This window comes from Pteronotus mesoamericanus, unplaced genomic scaffold (assembly GCF_021234165.1).
Source record: "Pteronotus mesoamericanus isolate MK-2021 breed Mesoamerican mustached bat unplaced genomic scaffold, CSHL_Meso_final contig_75, whole genome shotgun sequence".
NCBI classification, from domain to species: Eukaryota; Metazoa; Chordata; class Mammalia; order Chiroptera; family Mormoopidae; genus Pteronotus; species Pteronotus mesoamericanus.
This window is the reverse complement of record NW_026555249.1, coordinates 7,957,281-7,975,292: the sequence shown is the minus strand read 5'-3', so window position 1 is coordinate 7,975,292 and position 18,012 is coordinate 7,957,281. Positions and strand designations below refer to the sequence as shown.

The following is an 18,012-nucleotide window of genomic DNA, read 5'->3' as shown; positions in this document are numbered from 1 at the left end:
TTTCACCCAGCTGCCGTGCGCCTCCCTGAGGACAGGAGTAACAGAGGTGGGCCCTGAGCACGTGGGGCTAAAGACAAAGACACACCCTGATGGCCAGGGCTTTTGTAAACAGGAATGAACTCTTTAAGTAAAATCTTCTCTTAGGGTAAGTCTGATTTTCACATAGGGGAGCTGAGCTGCGGTTCTCCGGCAGGCAAGGAAGTGGACTCAGGAAGGCGATGCCTAGAAACGATGCCAGGCGGCAGCTAACTGAGCAACAGCCAGTAGCTCTGCCCGTGGCGCGGATCTGTCACGGCCACTCCCACTAGGTCGGTGGCATGATCTTATTTCCTACAATATGAATGTCCCTGCAGATAGGCAGTGACCTTGAAAGCTTCCTCCCAGGCATGTCTGCTGAAATTTGTACTAGTTCATCGTAAGTTTTCTATCACTGTTGTGATTTTTTTTTTTTAAGTTTAAAAATGGTCTGCTTAGTTCTGGGTGAGAGAGAGGAAGCACATTTCATGCAGTTTCTCTCTCTCGGAATGCAGTTATAAACCTGGGCAGAAGGCGTGGAGCACCTCTGTGAGGGCTCTAAAAAGTAAACAGTAGTGGGAAGGCTGGGAGATTAGTCCAGAATTCAAAGTATCACTGAAGCAGAAGTAAGCTGGCCATTCCCCTCAGGCTGGTACTCCGCCCCTCCCTGCCTCCCCCTCAAAATCTGATGAACCAAATATCAAAAGTTTAAATAAAGGCAGGATTAGACCAACGGATTTTTTTCTTTTGCCTCAGGCTTTAACACAGTTTGGCACAGCACAGCTACTGATCCCATTTTTATTTGGAATACTGGTGCTTTATTCATCACGATTTTTGGCAGTAATTTTGATTTTTTTACAATGTTGCATTAAAATATTATTTATCTTCATTACTTAGTTTTTTGGCACCTCCTTAAATTTTGTGCTTGCGCCTGACCCTAGTCCTGGCCCTGCCTCGGCCTGTCACTCGCCCTATTACACAGACTTAGCTCGGAATGGACCGCGCCTAAACCAAAACATGAGACTTTTAGAAGGAAACCTGGGTGGCCTGGGGCCCCTCGGGGAGATCGTAAATGCGACGCCAAGCGTACACGGTGTACGGAAGAAACGGGTAAGGTAGACTTCGTTAGAATTAAAAGTTTTGCTTCATAAAAGACACTACTAAGAAAAAAGTTACAAACCAAACAGAAAATATTTGTAAAGCATATATCCAAAAGAGAAACCCCCAAAACTTGGCATATAGAATATATAAATAACTTCTACAATTTAACAGTAAGAAAACATTCAACCTGACTTTAACATTGTCAAAAAAAATTGAATAGGTATTTTACCAAACACGAAATAAAAATGGAAAATGAACACATGAAGTTATTCAACATCATGAGCCATTAGGAAAATGTAAATTATAGCCATGATGAGATACTACACCACATATATTAGAATGTGTAAAGTTCAAAATGCCAATAATAAAAAATGTCAGCGAGGATGTGGAGAAAGTGGAAAATGTATATACTGTTGGTGAAAATAAAAAATTATATCACTTCTCAAAAGACTGGCTTGGCATTCTCCTATAAAAATAAACATACACTCACCATATGAACCAGCCAGTCTATTCTTAGGTGTTTATCCTAGAGAAATGAAAACTTATAATCATACAAAAAAATCTATGTATGAATGCTTACAGCAGCTCTATCCATAATCTCCAAAAACAAGTAATAATCAAATGTCCTTGAACAGATAAACTGTGCTATACAGTGGAAACTACTCAGCAGTAAGATGTACCAAGCTATTGCTTCGCACAAATGACCTGGATGAATCTCAAAGGCATTCATTCTGCAGAAAGAAGTTGGTCTAAAAAGGTTACATCCTGTGTGAGTCCACTTACAAGACGCTCTAGACAAGGCAACACTACAGTGATGGGGGATAGATGGGTGAATGCCAAGCGTTAGGGGCGGGGGCAGCGGACGGGGTGAGAGTGTCACCACAGAGCAATGGCACAGCAAGGCGTCCGGGGGCGATGGGACCGTTCTGCACCCTCACTGTGTGGATGGCGGCTGTATGAACCTCTACGTGTACTAAAAAAAGCAGAGAAGTAAAGTGTGATTTTTAAAAATACTAAAAAAAACAAACAAACAACAACACCCCAGCACTAGACTGGTTCCTGCCCTTTTTCCCCACCCAAAATATTTTAAGACTTTGTAAGAGAGACATCAACAGTGAAAGCACCATGAAATCGATGGTTTCTTTTCTCTCTACTCTCACATACCTACAGATGAGCACTCGACTATCATCTTCAGATCCTGAAAACCACCGTCATGAAACGTCCACAGCATGAGACCTTCAGATGCAACAAGACCCGAGAAGTAATTTCATCAAGACTCATGGACAAACCCCCCCCCACCCCAGTGTGAAGCTAACTTCATAGGGAGTCCCGCTCAATTCCAGCGAGTGTTTAAACTGAGCTCAGGTGTGCACGCCGCCTGCTTCAGGAAATCCCAAGAAAGGTTTAGTACTCCACGTCATGAGAGCAGCAGAAGTGCAATGGCATCTCTTTTTTTCAGGGACTAGAGAAAACGATCGCACAGAGACCAGTGCTGACTGCTCACCCTGCTTCTTGACAGTAACACGCTGTCCTGAGAGCCAGGCTGGAACTTATCTCTGGACCCTGGGAAAGGCAGTGCTGGAGAAATAACTAGGTAACTACGGAAATGGCAGATTTACACTAAAATGTCACCATCTCCTCCTTACTCCCAGGTTCCCTACCAAATAGTCATACATCTCAAAAGACGAGGTACAGCAGGTGCTCACACAGCCTGACTTTCTGGTCTCCATGAGCAAATGCTCCGTCAACCTCTGACGGGTACACTGTCCTACCACTTGGCTGTGGGAAAACACATGTTTTATTAAACATAAACATGTTCGGCAGGATCTATCTAGAATGTGAACTGTTTAATCTTCCCAAGAAAGCAAATTACAATAAAATTTCACTAAACTGATATGTCTTTATTCAAAATAATACATAGTTCAAAGCAACTGCTATTCGCTGGTCAATCAGCTGCCTGACTGCTCTTTAATAAAAATCAGATAACGGAAAGCTAGTTAATTCAAAGTCTACTTTTTCCATTTCCGTGTGCTACACATTAAGAAGTGTTCATTGTATTTTAGAAGGCAGATAAATACCAAATGTGGTCTTTGTTTCAAGTTTATTTTCAGTTGGCATTTGTACTGTCGACAGTTCAAGTTCCCTCTGTGTACCATTCCTTGTATAATCCTGACTGGGCAAGGAGACCGCCTGACTCATTTCTAGAACACTGTTTTTAAGAGGTGCAGTTCTGCCTAAACTGGGGCTCTGCATTGGAAGACGGACCCTTAGTCTAGTCAAGTGTGAAACGGGAGAACAGATGAGTTCCTCATCTCCTTCAGAGACAAACTGGCACAGACTGGTTATCCATATGTTCCAATGCAAGAGCAAAGATACGTTCCAGAGCCGATGCTGAGGACTTCTGGAATGTCCATTAATCTGAATGACCTTTCTGTTCTCCATGTGCACAAATAATGGGAAGATGACTGTAGTCTGAATGGTCAGCATGTCCCTGACACCAATAAATTCATGTCAATGGCTAGCTTCATGGAGGCTCTATTTATGGTCCTGTTATAACCATTTATTCTCCCTCTTCAATCTCTCTGGATTTAAAATATCAATATTCTCTCCAAATAAGAATGTAAAAAACTTTTTAAGTGAAATAAAAGTGGCAATACTTTCATTTCATATGGTATGTCACTTTATACGTTAATACATACAACAATTTTCTTGGACATAAAAATTTATTAATTTAAATGTCATATCTAGGAATAATCTATGGTGATGTGGTTACATATGATATTTACTTTCTTAATGGACTTTTCTATGTTGTCCATTTCTTGGATCTAATATGTACTATTTTTATAATCATAAAAATACAATTAAGACACAAAAAGCTAACCTGATAATCCTCATTGAAGTGTATATATGAAAAATCAGAAACCAACAGAGACAAGAGGGAAGGAGGAGGGGGTGGGGAAAAGGAAGGGAAGGGGAAAGTCAAGGAACATATAGCAAGGACTCATGGACAAAACCAAAGGGGAAGAGCTGCGGGAGGGACTGAGGGAGGGGGCAAGGCAAAGTGGTAGGGGGTAAGCAGAGACAAATGTATTTGAGAAAAAAAAGAATAAAAAATATATGTATATAAAAAAAGAAAAAAGAAAATCAGATGTTATAAGGTAAGAAAAAATAATGTAAATTTGAGTTCTCTTCAGAACTTTAATAAAGAAAATGTAGTTGATATCTTCATGGAAATTTGTTTTTTTTTAATATATGATTTTTTTTACACAATATGGACCTCATTTTCTCAATATACAAGGTCTGTCCAGAAGATATTTATTGAAGAAGATACAAGAAACATTGTACATAGGACAGTGATGCCTCAGTCCCCTTCAAAGTAGGCCCTTTGGGACCTCACACAGTTCTCCCAGTCGCCATCAGTTGCCTGGCCTAGCTTCCTCAATCTCATTGACGTTCTGAAATCTCTTCCCCTTCAAAGGTGATTTTAGTTTTGGCAAAAGCCAGAAGTCGCAGGGCACAAAATCTGGGCTATGGGGGAGCTGAGGCATCTGAGTGATTTGATACTTCACCAAAAAACTCTGTACAAGATGTGATGCTTGAGTGGCCACATTGTTGTGATAAAGCTGCCAATCAACACTTGCCCATAGCTGCAGCCTTCTGAATCATCCAAAGAGTTTCTGTGGAGGAATGTTTAAGCTTAATGCAAAATGTGATGAAGATTCATTGCTCTACTCGCTCAGTCATTTTGAATGTGACAACCACACAGTACACATGCTCACTCAATGGTGTCTACTGCCCCCACTGACAGGTACAGTGAAGTCGTCATTGTTCATGCGTGCACATTCCAGTCCAGTCTCCTTGGCTCTCAGGTTACACTGATTTCACACAAACCATTCCCATTATAGTATCAATGGCTGGACTTTTTCCAGACAGACCTCATTGTACATATCAGGCTATCTCCATAACCAGACATCTGGGTCTTAAATAAGAAATGTTTCATCCTTCTGGTAAATATATAAACTGAACTTAATTTTAACAATAATTTTATCTTTTTCAATCAATGCCCATAATAATAAAGGGCACAGATACAGTTGTATCAATATTTAGTAAGTAAGCAAGTAAGTAAATAAATCTGGTAGAAAAGCTTTAAGTTCTCCCTATCTTTTAAGGGAAGGCCAGAGTTAATATTGACAACAATGTGAAAGTCATTTTTATTTCACTTTCCTCTATTTGATGTAGATGAAAGTAACTGATAAAATTCCAGGAAGACAGATCCAGAATGCATACTTTCTCTAACTATAGATTTGGCTCCATGAAAAAAAAAAGTAAGATGTCAAACTGATAGAAGATACCCAACACTTGACATTCTGAGGTTTCTTTTTTAAAGGACATACGTGACATGTGCATAATCTAGATTTCATTTCTCACAGGAAGGGAATATTATGGAAGAAAAGTAAAAAGAAGCAAATATCTAACATATCCTTGTTCTTTGCTATCTATTTTCTTCAGTGATTAAAAAAAATTTTCCCCCTTTTTTTAATTGTTGTTCAGTTACAGTTGTCTCACCTTTTCCGCCAGTGCTTTCCCTTGCCCATCCACTCCCCACGCCCACAGGCAAGTCCCTCCCACTGTGCATGCCCACGAGTCCTCTATTTGGAATATTCCTTTGTTTGTCCCCTCCCCTTCTGTCCCCCATTAGCCCCCTCCACCCTCCCCTCTGGTCACTGTCAGTTCTTTATTTCCAAGTCTCTGGTTCTATTTTGTTCATTTGTTTATTTTGTTGATTAGGTTTTACGTAGAGGTGAGATCCAAATAGTATTTGTCTTTTACTGCCTGGCTTATTTCACTCAGCATAATGCTCTGCAGTTCCATCCATGCTGTCACGAAGGGTAGGAGTTCTTTCTTTCTGCTGCATAGTATTCCACTGTGTGAATGTACCACGGTCTTTTGATCCACTTACTTACTGATGGGCACTTAGGCTGTTTCCAGCACTTGGCTATTGTAAATAACGCCGCTATGAACATTGGGGTGCATAGGTTCCTTTGAATTGGTGTTTCAGGATTCTTAGGGTATAATCCTAGCAGTGGGATCACTGGATGGAAAGGCAGTTCCATCTTTAGTTTTCTGAGGAAATCCCATGCTGTTGTCTGCGGTAGTTGTACCAATCTGCATTCTCACCAACAGTGCGCTAGGGTTCCCTTTTCTCCACAACCTCACCAGCCCTTGTTGTTTGTTGATTTATTAATGATGGCCATTCTGACCAGTGTGAAGTGGTATCTCATTGTGGTTTTAAATTGTATTTCTCTGATAGATAGTGATGTTGAGTATTTTTCATGTGTCTATGGGCCCTCTGTATGTTCTCCTTGGAGAAGTGTCTGTTCAGGTCGTTTGCCCATTTTTTGATTGGATCATTTGTATTCTTGGAGTGGAGTCGTGTGAGTTCTTTATATATTTTGGAGATTAAACCCTTGCCCGGGGTATCATGGGTAAATATGTTTTCCCACATGGTTGGTTCCCTTTTCATTTTGATGATGTTTTCTTTAGCCATGCAGAAGCCTTTTAGTTTGATATTCTTTAGGTAATCACAAATAATTTTTTCTTTCTTAAAAGGCCTTTACCATATTATTTCAGTACTAGGATTTTCAACTTTGAAAGGCTTAAGGGAATCTAGTTGAAAATATCAAAGCAAATTTCCCTTCTCTTCCCTTCCCTTCAGCTAGATCAATTGTGCTAAATGTTACAGCTGTTTTAAAAATAAAGGCTTAGTGTTTTTACTTCCTTTCCTTTTTGTTCATTCTTGGTTTACAGAAATAGAGGATCCTGACCAAAGTACCTAAGCAAACATATTGAACAGAAGTCAGGATCAGGTGTGAAATTTCTGGCTTCTTCCTTCACACCTTTCTTCTCTTTGCCCAAGGAAACAACTAGCACCTCTTTCAAATTACTGCCAAATGTAACTGAGGTGAAGGGGCCACCATCTTTCACAAGACCAGGTCAGAACAACTTTATTTCACTCTGCTTGGGTTAAAGAGTATGATTGGTAATATGCTAGCGTAAGTGCACAAACTATGTCCCTTGAATCATATCAGTTAAAAAAGGAAATTCTATTAGTCACTCTGCAATAAACTATAGTTGAATGAAAAATTACTTACCTACTCATAGTTTATAATGTTATTTAGGAGCATTTCCCAAAGAACTGAAATTTTGGAATAGTGTAAAATTTTGTTTCTCCTAAACATAATTATTTTTTAAATTTTGATCTATCATCTTCAAGTTATATTTTTGTCCATTCTTTCACTCCTGTACTTTTATCACATAAATTTGGGTAATAAATGCCTTTTACGCAATATGAAAAGTCTGTCATGCCTTACACAGAAGCAGCAGTGAGCATGTAATGGAATTCATTTTAGAAAAGAGGCTAATCATCATACCACTCAAATCATAAAGAATTAGATATGTGAAGAATATGCATATGTTTTCTTTTAACTTGAGGAAATACAAATGGACTACAATGAAAACATCTAAAAATAATTGCAGCAGAATTATAAAATGTGTATAAACATCACACAGTAAAAACAGTAAATGTTAAACATTTGTCATCTCCTAGGGAGGAGAGTTGAGAATCTCAACACTGAATAGAGAAAAAAAAATTCAGAGCATATGACAGGCAAATAGTAAAATTACAATGAGCTTGTTCCTAAGTTTGTTTTAAAAATAAATGTGGGAAGTATAATTGTTATATTTTAAAAAGCCATTTATTGTGAAGATTATAGGACAGTTTTTAGTTATTAGTAAATTAATTATATAGACTCTAACATCCCCTGACTGAAAACAATGTTTGGCTCCAAATACATGTTGAGCTTAACACTCTAGAACAAATACTCTTTGCTGTGTTCATATACAAATGAACACTGACAATTTTAAATCTAACCTTCACACTCCAGTAAAGATGAATTGTTTTAAAACACAGATCTGAATGTGCCATTCCTTTGCTTTAAAAAAAGAAAAAAAAAAGCCACCACACAATGTCACCTTCTTGTTACGGTATCTAGAGTCAGCTTGTCTTTCCATCTCCAGATGCTTCTCTCTTGCCTCCCTCTCCAAAGACACACCCGCGCCCCACAACATGCATTACTGACATGCACTCCCAAGCACCCCGGTCCTCCCTCAGTCTCCCGGGGCCCCCGCCCCATACCAAAACCTGCGGATGCTCTTGTCCCTTTCATAAAATGGCATAGTATTTGCACATCCTCCCATATACTTTAAATAGTCTCTGGATTACTAATAAGTCCTAATACAATACGCTGTAAATGCTACAAAAATAGTTGTGATGCTGCAATATTTAAGGGTCAATTTTCTGCAATTAAAAAAAAGTATTTTTCAGTCCAAAGTTGCTCGAGCCTGTAGTTGCAAAACCCATGGATGTGAAGGGCCGACTGTGTACCATCCACTCATTCAGTAAACACTGATCAAGTGCTGTCTACGTAACAGACACTCTTCTACGCACTGAGGATACCACAGTGAACAAAACAAAGTTTCTGCCCCCATAGACTTACATCCTGGCGGCAGAAGACAGACAAAAACAAACAAATACACAATAGATGAGGTGGCGATAAGTGGTATGGAGAAAAAGATCTATCCAAAAAAGCAACTCAGAGCAACACAGCAGAGAGCATTTCTCTATTCTACAGAAATCCAGCATGTCTTTAAAGGTACAATCAGACTTCTAAGTCCCTTAATTCATTACACTTTAATTTAAGTTACAATATAAAAACACAACACCATAAATAATGCTGAAAGGTAGTCATTGAGAAGCATAATAGAGTATAGCTCAATTATAATAATCTTTTTTCTTAAGATTAAAGTTGATAGAACCAAGAGTGTTTTTTCTCTGATTCTAGTGTTTTAGTTGGCTCCTGGATGCATCCTGAAAAAGTATTACTAGTGCTGGCACATTTCAAATGATGTCATGAGATTAGGATCTATAAAACTAAGTACTCATTTAGAATTTGTCTCATTGTTATTTCTATATTGTCTCTAACTATACCATGGCTGCAAATTTGGGGCCTAGAATTAAGAGTCCCAAGTAGTACTAGAACATTAGAGGCAGAAGCTTTTTACTGGTGATTTAAAAACAGCTGTTCAATTGTCTGAAGCATTTAAGTGCTTAATATGTCTCACATGAATATAGAGAGCTGAAACAACTGGAGCAACCTATATGAGAGCACTGTTTAAGATACAGGATATTACTGATGAATTTGACAATGAGCCAAAGAAAATTTACACAGACATTAATTGGCCTGTTTCATACGCAGGAAATAACAGTGATTTCCATCACCACCTAAATAATAATACATACTTTAAAAGATTTTAAAGGAATTCGGATTATACTCTGGGAATCTTCACTATTATTATATTATTATAACATATCCAGTCTTAGGACATGAATGAATGAATGAATGAACGAATGAATGAATTTAGTGCAAATGTTAATCTGTAAAGAAAACTAAAGGGGTTTTTTTAAGACGTCTTATTAAACTTCCAAATAACTAAACAGAAATAAAGTTCATTGTGATAGAGAAAAAAGTAGCTACCACTGCAATTTAAGGGCCAGGGCTCATCTTCTCTTTAAAAACCAAAACAAAAGAAACCTAACAAGCAAATTTCACTTCATTCTCATGGCTGGGAAAAAACGATTATACATACCGCATCCGTGATGTCTATTTCGTATACCCGTTGGAAAGTCCTGCGCTCAAAGAAAACAAGTTTGCCGCTGCCACATCCCCTTTGAACAGATGTGCCGGTTACTATTAGTTTATCATCTGGACTGAAACAGCAGTCGGTCCTGCGGACCATAAGAGTGTATAAGATTATGACCCCACAACAGAGCAGCAGCAGTAGGTGAGTTAAAAAAAACATAAACAAGATCATTGTAATAAGAGGTAACTCTTAAATAGGACTTACAAATCAAGCACTTAAATTAATTCGGTTAATCTTCACAATAATCCTATGAGGTAGCTATTACTATCCCTGTTCCACTGATGAGGAAACTGAGGCAGAAGGAGATTAAGTAAACTTTGTTCAAGATCGCAAAAGTAAGCGATGCCACTGGGATTCAAAGATAGGTAGTCTGATTCCAAAAGTTGTGCTTTTAACTTCTACACATTAGAATATTTTTTAGGGCAAAGAGAGTGTGGGAAAAACTCCATATAGCCAGCGACAGTAACTATACACAAATAGACACTGTATGACTAATGTCTCAGTAGTGATTACTTTAACCAGTTTTGGAGCAATTTTTTTACTGCCACCATCACTCAAATAATTTGAGATTTGTCGAGTCAAACACCATGAAATGAGGAGCAGGCGGCACCGCTGGAACCTAATTGGTGGCTATGATTCAACAGCCCTTGTTATTAGGATCTGGCCACTGATTGTGAATAATCTAAGTCATGATCCAAGCAAGTTATGTAGTTAACATTACTTGTAACAGACATAAGAGCTCAAAAAATTTCTCATCAGCTATAAATTCGCCTATGTCCATCTGTCTGTCTTAACAGATCAATGCGTGGGCTGCAGACCATGTCCCAGTCAGCGCTGTTACTACACAGCCTCCTCCGCTCAGCGCTCCCCTTGACTCCACGTTCTCCCTGCTGGTCATTAGTGAACACAGCAGTGAAATTTTGTTTCTACCAAAATAGAAAATTTTGCTTAGACAACAACTGTAGGATGCAGATGTCAAACTCCATCTCGGCTGCCTCGGAAAAAAAATCTTTAAAGGCTTCACTCGCCAGCTTTTAGAAGGACGGAGAAAACAGTACTCAGCTACCCAGAGCAAGATGGCATGAACAGAGGAAGGCTACTGAATTACTGAATGAAATGATGATTTTAAAAATTTAAGAAAACTATATATAATAATTCGTGCTAACTAGAAAATATTGCTTTGATGGTAAAGAGTTCAAATTATAAAAGACAACAGAAATGTAGGCCTACCCTGTCATTTACACAATAGTAAAGGAACACATCAGTCCCTTAAAATATTTTTACTACCCCAATACCTATGCAAGCATCCAATATAAATATGGGGACTGTCCAGAAAGTATCCAGTCACGTGCTATGAAAAATAGAGCCTTTTATTGAAGAAGATACGAGATACACTGTACATAGGACAGCGATGCCTCAGTCCCCTTCAAAGAAGGCACCTTGGGGCCTCACACAGTTCTCACAATCACCACCAGCTGCCCTGAATCTCACTGACGGTCTGAAATCTCTTCCCTTTCAAAGGGGATTTTAGTTTAGGAAAAGCCAGAAGCCACAGGGCACCAAATGTTGGCTGCAGGGAGGCTCAGTCACCTGGGTGACTTGATGTTTTGTCAAAAAACTCTGCAGGAGATGTCAGGCATAAGCGGGTGCGCTGTTGTGATGAAGCTGCCAATCACCCGTTGCCCACAGCTGCGGCCTTCTGAATCATCTGAATAGTTTCCATGGAGGAATGTTCAAGCTTAATGCAAAATTTGATGCAGATTCGTTGCTCTACTGGCTCAGTCATTTTGAATATGACGGCCACATAGTACACATGCTCCCTCGATGGTGTCTACCACCTCCACTGACAAGTACAGTGAAGTCATCATTGTTCACACATGCTCATTCTAGCCCACTCCCCATGGCTGCCAGGTTACATCGAAGTGGCACAAATTGTTCATTAACAATGGCTGGACTTTTTCTGGACAAATCTCGTGTGTGTGTGTGTGTGTGTGTGTGTGTGTGTGTGTACACAAAAACACATGAACATACATCATGTCAACCTCAAAAAAATTTTTAGGGCTGAAGAATGTACAAAATAAAAAGGGAAAATGAAATGCATTTTTCAAAAAAACCTATTTCAAACACTCCTTAAATCCCTTTTCAGAAGATCTAAGACATATGATATAAATTAACATTAAGGTGAATAAATTTGTTTTCCATTCTCTTATGCTTATCAAATACTAAAAATATGCTACTTACATTGGGAACATGGTTGGAAGACCTGAAGCTGAAAAAAGTGGTTTATTAAACTGTCGGATGTCCCATAATTTTAATGTATCATCACCTGATAGAGAAATAAGAAAGAAAAAAGATAAAGTGAATTGTGCAAAAAGAACTAGTTTCAAGTTTGGAGTTTCCTAAACTTAGCATATGAATGGGGACCCCCCCCCCAAAATGGAATTATCTTCTGGAGGGCAGGCCCTTTGTAGTACAAGCTTCCCTTGCTAGGTGAGTGTTCTAGGAACCCGTCTATATCAGTGGACCAGCTGGCGTTAGCTGTGAGAGGCTGCGTTCTGCTTCAGTGAATTTTTCTGAGGACTCTTTGAGTGCATTTGCCCACTTCATGATAGATGATTTCCGAACACACTCTGAGTGTTCAGCAGTTTTTAGCCCAATAACAGCAAGATCCTCATGCCCCACCCTCCCTAGTCACTCGATCTCACCCCCAGCAACCTTTTTTGTTTGTTTCCTGAGGTGAAAAAAGTCCACAATGGGAACTGTTTTGCCAGTGTGAAAAAAATGAAATAAAAAAAAAATGGCAAAAGCACTAAAAGGAATTAAAATCGACAAGTTCAAAAACTGTTCTGGCAGTGGGGAAAAAAGTCTCAATAGGTGTATTGTATCAAATGGAATGTACTTTGAAGGTGACTGAGGTTTAAATATGTAAGAATAAATACATAATTTTTATAAATACATTCCATTTTGGGGATCCCCCTTATATAACTATCAGAAGGGAGATAAAGGGGAGGAAAGGAGGTGCCCTCAAGCAGATTTTACATTTTTAACTGTTTGGGAAGCTTGAAAGCATTAGTTGGGAGAACAGCAGAATATATATCATAATGAACTGGTCTTCTAGAAATTACTTTCCAGATTGATGTAGCATCTGCAGCTAGAAAGAACCCTAGAGAATCTAAAGAGTGATTTTAGAGCAGCTGGTAGTTCCCCTGTGGCAGACTTGAGCATAACCTGACTTTTTAGGAAGATATTAATTTAACAACTGTCATGACTGAAAGTAGCGCAATTCTCAACAGGCTCTTTCTCCCCGGAGTATGTCTGTGAAGCTCTCCATTACAGTTAATGCGGGGGGGCCGCGGGGCTCCCGCCCCTCCGGTTCGTCTCTGTGGCTAGCATCCTTCACTTTGCTGGGCAGTACAACTGTCCCAAGCTATTTAAAGTATCATGAATATTCTTTTAAGAATCACTTTTTTATATTTCTGTAGTGCTACTAGCTAATTCCTGACCGTAATGAAAGCCAAAACTCGTATCAGCAACATCTTTGCTGTTCTTTCTCCCCAGCGTCTGCAGCTGAGACCTGCCCCGGCCCCTCGGGTCCAATAAGGAACAGTAACAGGTGCTGGTGAGGTGAGTGGCGAGTTCAATAAAAATCCCACTCTCCCCAGCGACACTTCCTCTGAAACCCAACTTTTGGCAGGTGCACTGATCCACAACAGGCTGGACTGGGGACCTGCCTGTATTGGAGAAACTTTTTAAGACTCAACCTTTTTGCTTTAGTCTTAAAAAAAAAGGTTACATATCCTCCCTTGAAATTCTCAACCAGTAAGAAAACATTAACCTCCATTAAACAGTTGAGCTACCTCGGCAGGCACTGGAGCTGGCCGAAGCACCCCACAGCACCCCGGACTCTGCTGAATAGACCTTCATCTGCCACAGTCTACACACCCAGAAAGGAAAATGATGGAATATAGTACACACATGCCGTGTTGATGACCGACTCATCACCCAATAGCTACTACAGGGTGAAAGGTAAGGATTATCAGCCAAATGACCGACTGAAATGGAATCAGTCCTATACTTCCACGGGAGTGACTATCAGCGGGTGGAGCCTGGCCTATTTGAGAATCCTCTGGGAAGAATTTTCACACTATGCTCCCCTCTTATTCCCCTCTCCTCTCCTCACTCTGCCTTGGAGGTTTGGATATACCACGTTAAAGACGCTAGAGTATAAACGTGAGAATTTCTAAGTAGAACATGTATCATTTGAAAAACCTAACCAGGGGATTCAGACATCCCCCTGGGGTAAGAACCAGGGTTTGTAAGTAAGAGTATATACAGTCTTAATTAAGAGTCATCTACATGTCTACTTTTTGCCATGTATACGATAAATAGGAAATACGTGCACATGAGCTATGATTTAGTTTAATTATGTAAATGAGGGTAGCCTTCTCTGGAGGACAGAGAGTCTGAATGGAATTCTGGAGGGTAAAGGACCTGGACTGGTTACGCGGGAGGACACTGTGCCACGTCGCCACACATCCTCCTCACTTCCTCCATCCTCTACAGCAGAGCAGGCTGCCAGTTCTTTCAGGGAAGAAGCCCCGCCTCTGATGTTCATGGTTTATACCCATCACAATGCTAACTCAGAGCAGCTGCTCAATACATAGTAGCTGAGTAAGTGAATGACTACACGTTGTACTGCTAGATTAATCTGCCCTGCAAAACAAAGATTAAACCCCTTATGTGATATTTAAGGCCATCTGTAATACGGCTCCGGCCTCCTTACCCAGCTGTCTCTTTTCTCTCCCCACAGATGGGCCTGCCTGACGATCCCGAGTCACGTCCCATACTCCCCCATAATGCTTTGCTCATGAGCTGCCCTCACTACACTCATTTCTTTCTATCAACACACAGCTTACCCATGCGAGAAAGATTTAGGATAAAACTAGGAACAACCTCTATTCAACCATATCAGTGTGGTAAGTAAACTTGCAACACAGCCACAGGGAACTCTGTCACTATTAAAATAACATCCAGGCATACAACTTTTTTTAACTAAATTGAGATAGTGAACTGGGGGGAGGGGCAGGGGGAAACAATGGTCAGCAAAGAGAAGACTTTGAGACACCAGACCCAGAATTATAAAAAGGTATAAAAATATAGACTATCATCTACAAAATTCTGTTTAAGTCATACTTGGAAACTTCAAACTTGCATGGAATTTGAAGCTAAAATAAAAACTTAGGCACAAAAGTACAGAATTTCTAAATTTTACTTGATACCTTTTAGTAAAATAATATTGCCAGGTTGGGCATGCATTTTAATGAAAAAAAAAATCAGACTGGCAAAGGTACATTAACCAAAGCACAGCGAGCTTTACTAAGTGCTAAACTATCAGAGCAACATTTGTTAGTGTTAAATACAATCACTTTATGTTTAGAAACACATCAAAAAGGACGTTTCTAACCTACCTCCGCGAGTGGCAAGGACATTACCATCATAGGAGAAAGTCACGCAGGAAGTGTCTGTGCCAGGGGCGTGCGCCTGCTTGTAGTGGAATTTAGGATGAACCTGTTCGAGAAGACACACAAAGTGTTAACATCTCATCTGAATTCAGATGAGAACATTTCTGTGGCAAGAACATTTCACTTTATCATCCAGAAAATGCTATACATTTATCTACATGTAAAATATTAATTTCACCTGATCATGGTTTTATTTACTCTGGGGGGTCGAGGGAGTTTTAAAAGACTTAAAAACACCCAATTGCTTTAATAAGAAGTAAGAAAGGGAGAAGGTGAGTCTTACTAGAAGACAGTTTTCAGACCACCTTAGTAAGCTGTTGCTTAGTAAGCAATCAAGATTACAATAGCATTTAGTTTTTCATATTATACTAACAAAGTACACCATATAATGATTGGAACCATTTCTTACAGTTATCTGAAAGAGTAAATACAAATAAAAATCACAATTGAACATTACTTATTAAATCAAAAACATCTTTGCATGCCTCGCACACAGACACTGCACACACGGGCGTAGGTCTCACGTTACCCTTCCTGTGCCCGTAGGGCGGTGGTGGCGGCGGCGGTAAGGAAGGTGGTGGTGACAATGAGGGTGGCAGCCGACCCTCCCACAGTGCTTGTTATACCCTAGGCACCATACCCTGTAATCTGGCCTATTTAGTTCTCACAATCGCTCTATACATTCGGTTCTACCATTACAATCTCCATTTTACTGAAGCACAGAGACTTGGGTACCTTGTCAGACATCACCCATCTAGGGAGCAGTAGAGCTGGGAGTATGAACCAAAAGGCCTGCTCTTAAACACGACATTATATTCTTCTACTAATGTATGTTACTAGCCTTTTTAATTCCAATGTCACTTGCACACAGTTAAAGACATAAAAAAGTGGCTCTACTACATTACCCTTGCCACTCCGTTATGGTTCAGTAGCACAGGCCAAAGCACTAGAGAGACAATTATCCCAGATCCACCAGGCTGGGTATTTCTATAGTGAATGGACATTTGTATATAGAAAGGACATTGCTAGTGATGAAAACATGTAGGTCTCTCTCCTGGAGTCCCAGGTAGAGGAATACAGGCCACTCTCTCCACTGGCCCTGCAGAAACCCTAACAATTACGTACAAAACAGCTCACGTGTGCCATCCTCCAACAATATCACTGACATCCCCTCATTGAGCTTCCTTCTAAAAGCTTCCAATAATGAAGGGGACACTACATAACAAAAGCACGCAGGTTCTTTTTTTAACCCTCAACCGAGGATATGTTTTTATTGATTTTAGAGAGAGAAGAAGGGGGGGGGAGAGAAAGAGAAAGAGAAACATCTGTTGGCCAACCGGGGATCAAACCCACAACCCAGAAATGAGGGGGACCCCCCCCAAAAAAACCCCCAGAATTTATGTATACAAAATTATGTATTTATTCTTACATGTTTCAATTTCAGTCACCTTCACAGTACTCTCCATTTGATGCAATACACCTATCGAGACTTTTTTTCTACTGCTCAAAACAGTTTTTAAACTCATTAATTTTGGAGCCTTTTAATGCTTTTGCCATTTTTTGTTTCACCTCTTCACACTGGCAAAAACGTTTCCTTTTGAGGACTTTTTTCATCCAGGTAACAAACAAACAAAAAGTCCCTGGGGGCAAGATCAGGTATATTGGGAGGGTAGGGAACAGGGGTCATGCCATTTTTGTTCAAAAACTGCTTAACACTCAGTGCGGTGTGGGCAGGTGCACTCCTACATCACCCATCATGAAATGAGCAAATGCACTGAAAGGGTCCTCAAAAAAATTCACTGAAGCTGAACACAGCCTCTCACAACAATGCCAGCTGGTGCCCTGGTACACATGGGTTCCCAGTGGGGGAAGCCTGTTCTACAAGGGGCCTGCGCTACGGAAGATAATTCCATTTGTTTTTGGGAGTTCCCCCTCCTATGTGCCCTGACCAGGGATCAAGCCCACAGCCTTTCGTGTACAAGATTACATTCCAACCAACTGAGCTACCCAGACAGGGCTGTTTATTTGTTTATAATAATTTGTCTATATTGAGTTAAAATTGTCTCCCTTCTTCCTCTGGGTCACAGTTTTGGAAAGCTGTATCAAAGACAAATCTGTTATCATGCTTCTGCCTTTTGTTGATACAAATACTTCATCTATTCAACTGTTGTTTAAATTAGGCATCAGCTACATGGCAGATACAAAGTTAGGCAGGGAAACACAAATATGTCCAGATAAACATGCCTTCTCCCCACAGAGTTGACAGAAAGTCCCCTGAGAGGAAGCTGAGGAGCATACAAAGTGACAAGTGGTACAATGGGGAAGTACAGCGCAAACCCTGAGCACCGAAGAGAGGTTCCAAACCCAAACTTGAGAATAGGGGGAAAACGGGGACGAACGGAAATCAGAGACCCAGTGGGTAAAGTAAGAGTCAGCAGACGAAGAACCTGTGAGACACAGGGACGTTGCAGGAGGCAGACTTTTGATCCCCAAGCCCTCTGGCCCCTGGCGCAATGCCCATGAATATGTTACTCAACATGGCAAAAGGGACTTTGCGGGTATAATCAAGGTTACTAATTAGTTGACCTTAAAACAAGGAGATTACCCTGGAGTA

General features: G+C 40.1%; 1 protein-coding gene across 1 annotated transcript in view; it reads right to left on the bottom strand.

The window, feature by feature from the left end:
- Positions 1–18,012, bottom strand: part of WDR70 (WD repeat domain 70) — a 222,567-nt gene that overhangs the window by 32,197 nt on the left and 172,358 nt on the right. Inside the window, exons 11-13 of the mRNA XM_054583951.1 lie at positions 15,345–15,444; positions 12,118–12,202; positions 9,823–9,961 (exon numbers count right to left, since the gene is read on the bottom strand). Coding sequence (XP_054439926.1) covers positions 9,823–9,961; positions 12,118–12,202; positions 15,345–15,444 — 324 coding nt within the window. The remainder of the gene's footprint in view (positions 1–9,822; positions 9,962–12,117; positions 12,203–15,344; positions 15,445–18,012) is intronic.